This window comes from Ascaphus truei, chromosome 5, assembly GCF_040206685.1.
Source record: "Ascaphus truei isolate aAscTru1 chromosome 5, aAscTru1.hap1, whole genome shotgun sequence".
Classification (NCBI taxonomy): Eukaryota; Metazoa; Chordata; class Amphibia; order Anura; family Ascaphidae; genus Ascaphus; species Ascaphus truei.
The window spans coordinates 77,195,673-77,201,672 of record NC_134487.1 but is presented as its reverse complement, the minus strand read 5'-3'; the positions used below and the strand labels follow the sequence as shown (position 1 = coordinate 77,201,672).

General features: G+C 37.3%; 1 protein-coding gene across 3 annotated transcripts in view; it reads right to left on the bottom strand.

Moving 5' to 3' along the window:
• Positions 1-2,248: 2,248 nt before the first annotated feature.
• Positions 2,249-6,000, bottom strand: part of PNPLA8 (patatin like domain 8, phospholipase A2) — a 56,208-nt gene continuing 52,456 nt past the window's right edge. For all 3 annotated transcript variants that reach the window (XM_075600037.1, XM_075600039.1, XM_075600040.1), the window contains exons 9-10: positions 4,249-4,444; positions 2,249-3,218 (exon numbers count right to left, since the gene is read on the bottom strand). In XM_075600037.1, the coding sequence (XP_075456152.1) occupies positions 2,944-3,218; positions 4,249-4,444 (471 nt within the window). In that variant the 3' untranslated portion in view covers positions 2,249-2,943. The remainder of the gene's footprint in view (positions 3,219-4,248; positions 4,445-6,000) is intronic.

Sequence of the window (6,000 nt, the reverse complement as noted above, 5' to 3'; positions counted from 1 at the left end):
CAGGAGAAAGGGAGGGAGGTTGACAGGGGATGTGGATGAGGTTAGAGGGGTTGACACCAGAAGGAGTAGAAGTTGCATTTGGGAGGTAAGGAAGAGAGCCCGTAGGAATAAGGCATGGGCCAGGATTGGGAAAGATATCCCCAGAATCAAGGAGAAGGATGAAAAGAGAATGCGTTTGGATGATTTGTATGGTGTGTTTTAGTGCAGGTGGTATAGCTGTGTCAGAGGGCACAGGTTAGAAAGGCATTCCTGTGAACTGAGAAGTGGCGAAAGAGATGGAGATATATGAATAAAGTTAGCGACATAATGAACATCTGAACATTATCAGTCTTTTGGGCTAAGAAGTAGCTACCAGAAGCAAGATACCTTTACACATATGTGCTCACACAGGGCCGTGTGAGTATTTGACTACAAACTACTGTCATTTCATCACCACACCTTTATTAAACAGCTAGATATGCTATGAAGTCATCTTAGTACTGTTAATATAGGTCAATCTCCTCTAATCCTTTGCTCCCCCTTTTTTTTCTCTTCGTTCTCCTATACCCTGAGGGTTTGGATACCCCTCTCTGGGGTCGAGCAGAGGAACTCATCGCAAGTTACGGATCCCACTGTGAAAGACTACATCATTGGTTTTAGGATAAGTATTTTACTGTATTCTCTACCCTGTACTAATATCCTAAGGTAAGCGCCCGTTTTTTTGTCTGCACTTCACCTACATTAGCGACATAATGAGGCTGGTAAAAAGAAACACATTTTAAAAAAGGGAGGTCAGAGCAATTTATAAATAGTAGCAGCAGCATGGCAGCAAGTGTTTAGTGTTGAGATGTGCGGTCTGGGATATATAATGTCCTCTTTTCCAGCGTAGTTCAAATCCAGGATTCAGGGCCAGTAGGTGTTCTGTTGTCCACTTGTTTCATTTCTGTTGAAGTGCCTGTTCAACCCACACTGCTTGCCACTTAGAGATGGGCTGCTTTACATGTAGGCTGCTCCCCCAGTCTGCCTCTAGCTATACAGACTATAGCTATATTCAGTCACTTGACTGAATTAAATTCTACCCAGACAGATCATTTAGCACACGTGAAACACAACAACAAATAGTATTTCTAATCAGACCGTTATCCTACCCAGGTGGTAGAAGTTGAATTCACTAAGATTGGCACAGCAAAGGGTGATTTAGAGAGATACTGTAGGATTCAAAGACGGTTTTACCCAATATTTCCATTTATGACTAAAGTATATGATCTTGTATTGAAATGCTGCATTTCCTTTAACCAACAATGTGATACATTGTATACAGCACTGTGCACATGTAAACAATTTTGTATTATTATATCAACTATCCAAAATAGAGACACACTGATGGGATCTGAATCAAGTACTATGATCCAAGAAAGATATCTTGGAATAATTGAAATTATGTCTCATTGAAAAGTTCAGCAGTAGCCAAAAAGTAAAATACAAATGTTAGGAATAAACAACACAGACTTGGAATATAAAGAAAAAGGCCTAACGCAATTGTATAAAATGTGCCTACAAAGCTACAATATCAAGTACAATTCTTATAAATTCAATAATAAAAAACAAAAAACACACAGAGTAGCAGCAGTGCAGAAAATGGCAATACGAATAACAATGCTTATAGATGGGCTGCTCCCCCTTATTCAGTGAGGAGAGGCTGAAAAGATGAAGAATAGATTTGCTAAATTGTGAATGTGTCGTAAAAAACGAATTAGTACTGCTGAGTAAATATTGCCCTAGGACTCCAGTGGGAAAGGTATGTATACAGTAATCTGCAAGGTGAGTCTAGTAGTCGAAGACTGAGACACCTGTGCTGAAGCAGTGATATTCTAATAACCTGACAGCTTTTGAGGACTGGAGTTGACCGCCCCTGTTCTAATAATAGCATTCCTCAAGATACTCAAGGTACTGTATGTTGTGCTAAATTAATCAGTTGCTTTTGACTCCGCTCTAATATTTCTAGTTTAGCGTTAAATACATGCTTAGTTTTTGACAAGATCCAGACTAATTGCGTGGATTAACAATCATGTCTGTTTATTGGTTTAAACAGATTTCAGCGTAACGATACATGTATAATGTTTAAATATAAATATATCTTTCTTAATGACAATATACCAGCTTGCTATAAAATTAACAATAATGATTTGAATAATGGATTTAAAGTTAACGAAATGCATATTTCTTCTGCTAATGTGTTTGGAAAGATTGCGATACAGTACACCATTAATTTTTTTGTAAATATATTTATTTATTTTAAGTAGCTTTCCACAATGAAAAGACAGAGGGAAGCGTCCCTGCATATGCAAAATTGCGATATATTAAAGATGATATATTTCTGTGAATGTCAGTAGTACACATCTACTGTAGGTTATTTTACAAACATTTTATTCACACTTACAAATAAAATGTACAGCTTTCATAGGCAGCATCAACTACAATGCAGTGCTTCACATACAGCTCAAAAATATGGTCACAATTTCATTTAATTTGGGTTTATTAGGTAGCATTAGTGAGGACGGAATTTACAAAGAAATGCTGTGCTTGATAATAGATCAGTGGTGCAGCAAGCATAAATCAATAGCGTGTTTTAAATAAATAATTACATATAAACCTGCACCGAAGGAGTTCAGTAGGTCAATAAAAATGTAAGAAGTCAAGAAAATATTAACAACATACATAAATGCCTTTTCTCAAATAAAATATACACAAGCAGATCTGTTTTCAATGAAGTGTCTGTTCCAAATCATGTTGAAGAGGAGAAACTACAGTGACTTCAAGAACAATGTTCCCTTTAACCCTTGGCTACTGAGTAATGTGTTACAGACAACAGCCCCCCTTTCGCAGTCAAGGTCTTATCTGTACTGGTTATCACACCTAAAAACAACCCTTTCCTAGCATTTAACGTTATCATGACCCTCATTTTTATAGTTTTGAAATAATTGGAAGGCCTTCGTACATGTCATTTTTTAATTTAACCCAGTCACAAAAAGATTGGAGTGTTGTTTTCTCTTGTGCTAATATTTTGGCAGCTTTTTTCAGTTTTTCTTCATTTCGGTCTAAATAACGCATGCCATCCATCTGTAGCTGGTTGAGCTTTTCGTCACGGTTTTCATTAAGGGTTATATCTTCATTCATGACAGGGTTGAAGCGGAAGTAAGTATCTGATGGTAGCAAGGCATCAAGCATTTTGTGAACTTCTGTTTTAAGTTAAAAAAAAGTCAAAAAGCATTAGTTATCATGGAACAAAAAAAAAAGTGCTCCTGTCTGTACATATAGATTCAAAATCTAAATTACCTTTAATTTAAAAATAATCAAATTGGTCTTGTTCTTTTTATGACTGAAAGGCAGTAAGTTTCCTTTTATGTATGATTATAAACGAATTATAGATGTTTGAATATAGAGGCTATACTCAATGCACAACACTATCAAATGTTGAGAACAATTAAACAGTTATTGTGTTCAATGTGCACAGTAGACTTTATAGGTTAAGTAATGATTAAAGCAGTGCTGTAGTTCTGCACATACACTAAAGGGAATCCTCTCATTGCAAGCAATGTGTTCTGTGCCAGCTCTGCAATGCGTATCAGAGTAAGGTTTTAACTGAATTAAATATTGGCCACGCTCAGTACTGCATTCCACTAAACTACTAGATAGGCTGAGCAAGCAGAGCAGCACAAAACCTGCAGATTAACAATAGCTTCAACATCATTGTTAGTGAGAAAAATTGAAACCGTAGTCATGGATGAAATGTACTGAAAAGTTATACAAGTTGTTTCAAATAAATATTTATTGTTTTACTGTCAGTTTAAATATCAAAATGTGAAAACTACTCAAGGACATTTATAGACATGAATATCTGTAAAGAACATTAGCTCTTCTAGGCAACAAACTTAAAATATGACATTTTAAAAAGTGTATTACAATTACCAATTGCATGTACATAACCATTAAGGGAAATAGAGAAGCTAATAACAGGTCTTAGTAAATGAGAGATACATAGGTACTGTATACACATACATACATAATTTGTGAGTGTTTAAATCATGAGCTGATAATATCCTGGTCCAGCTCTGAATGACCACATGGTTTCCAATTATGTGAAAAATAATTTAAAAAAATTGTTTGTATAGGTGGGATTGCTGCGTTGATACTTTTCATAAAAACACACCAAAAAAAGTATTAAAATGTGACGAGTGGGAGTTCTTTATACTTTTGATTGATGCTTACCTTCTGTGTCAGTAGCACTGCTGATAACATTTGTAATTTTGTCTTTCAGACTTGTATGTGTTGCAGTACTTTTTCCTGCACTTTCATAGCGTCCGGTACCAAGTGAGATTACACATTGTAATGGAACATTTGGCCACAGACCCTTACACTCGTGCAGTGCCAAAGCACAGGGGTTATTGATTAGCAAACCTCCATCCTGCAAAATAAAATTACAGGATTAAACAGAAGGGTTTCAAATAATTTAATTGTCTTTATATTCATTTTCTATACATTTCAACGAAGGACAAAGCTGAGGGAAACAGACTTTACAGGCATAATTTCATCTAGTCTGTAATGATTTGATCCTTACTAGAATGAGTGAAAATGTATTTCAGACTGTTAGAAGTCTGAATGAAGCCGGCCAACTTAACTTGGAAGTCATGTTCTAAGAACATAGACTGCAAACATGTCTGTAAGGTCATTTAAAGGGAGTAAAATCAACTGCAATGGAAAGGAGTTACAAGAAAGTACAGTAAAAGCCATTAGTCAAGACATTCCCTCTGTATCCTCAAATTCGACTCTTCCCAACTCTCCTCCTGCCTTCCTCCACTCTTTAGCAGCTACACTTCCTCCTCCGTGACAGCGGATAATCTCCTCTTCACCCTCTATCACATGCCCTCTCTACCCCATTACCTTCCAATCACTTTACTCTCACCTGCTGAAATCCCACTCCTGGCTTCCATTCAAATCCTGTATCGCACAAAATTCTCTTAAACACTTTTAGGCTATAGACTCTTCTGCTCCTCCTTACATCTCACCCCTACTTTCTGTCTATACACCATCACGACTCTTGCGATCTGCTCAAGGATGTATTTTCTCTACCCCTTTAGTATCTAAAGCCGTCTCCCACCTAAAACCTCTCTTACTCACTGCCCCACACCTCTGGAATGCCCTTCCCCTCAATATCCGACTAGCACACCCTCCACCTTTGAGATTCATCTTAAAACACACCTATTTATCAAATCATATGGGTAGCTCCATGGCTGATACTAGACAGCTGCAGCCGCCGTATTTAGTTCATTTGCCATGGAAAATTTGTGGCTCTCTAGTAGTAACGCTGCAAGATTTCTGCAGCCAGATGAATGGCCCATCGGATTAACACAGCGGGGTTCCCTGCATTTGAATGGGACTCACGCTGTGTGAATCCTACCGGGCTGCGAGTCCCATTCAAACGCAGGGACCCCCGCTGTGTTAATCCAATGGGCCATTTCAGCCTGCTCTGGACCATCTCATGAGTTACTGCGAAATAGCCACAGATTTTTCAAAGCAAGTAATCTAAAACCGACAGCTGCATCTGTACATCGACCATGGCCCCTTGCAGACGCACTTACCAGAACACCTTCCTACTATCTTTGTACATTCTTCCTATGCACTACTTAGATTGTAAGCTCTTTGGGGCAGGGACTCCTTTTTTCTATGTTACTTATGCCTCAAGCGCTTATTCCTATTATGTGTTATATTATGTTACATTATTACTGCTGTGAAGAGCTAGGTACATAAATGGAGCTAGATAAATAAAGTTGTAGGCTACATACAAATAAAATGACGCTGTAATGAATGGTTAGGTGGAACTTGAAACATGGACCCCCATTTGATTAAGTAGCGTGCTATACTCACTATTAAATGTTATTAAAATGCAAATAACACTATTATGGCTTTATCTGTTTGTCTATGTAAACTCAATTTAATATTAAAAATCAATAAAATTAAAGA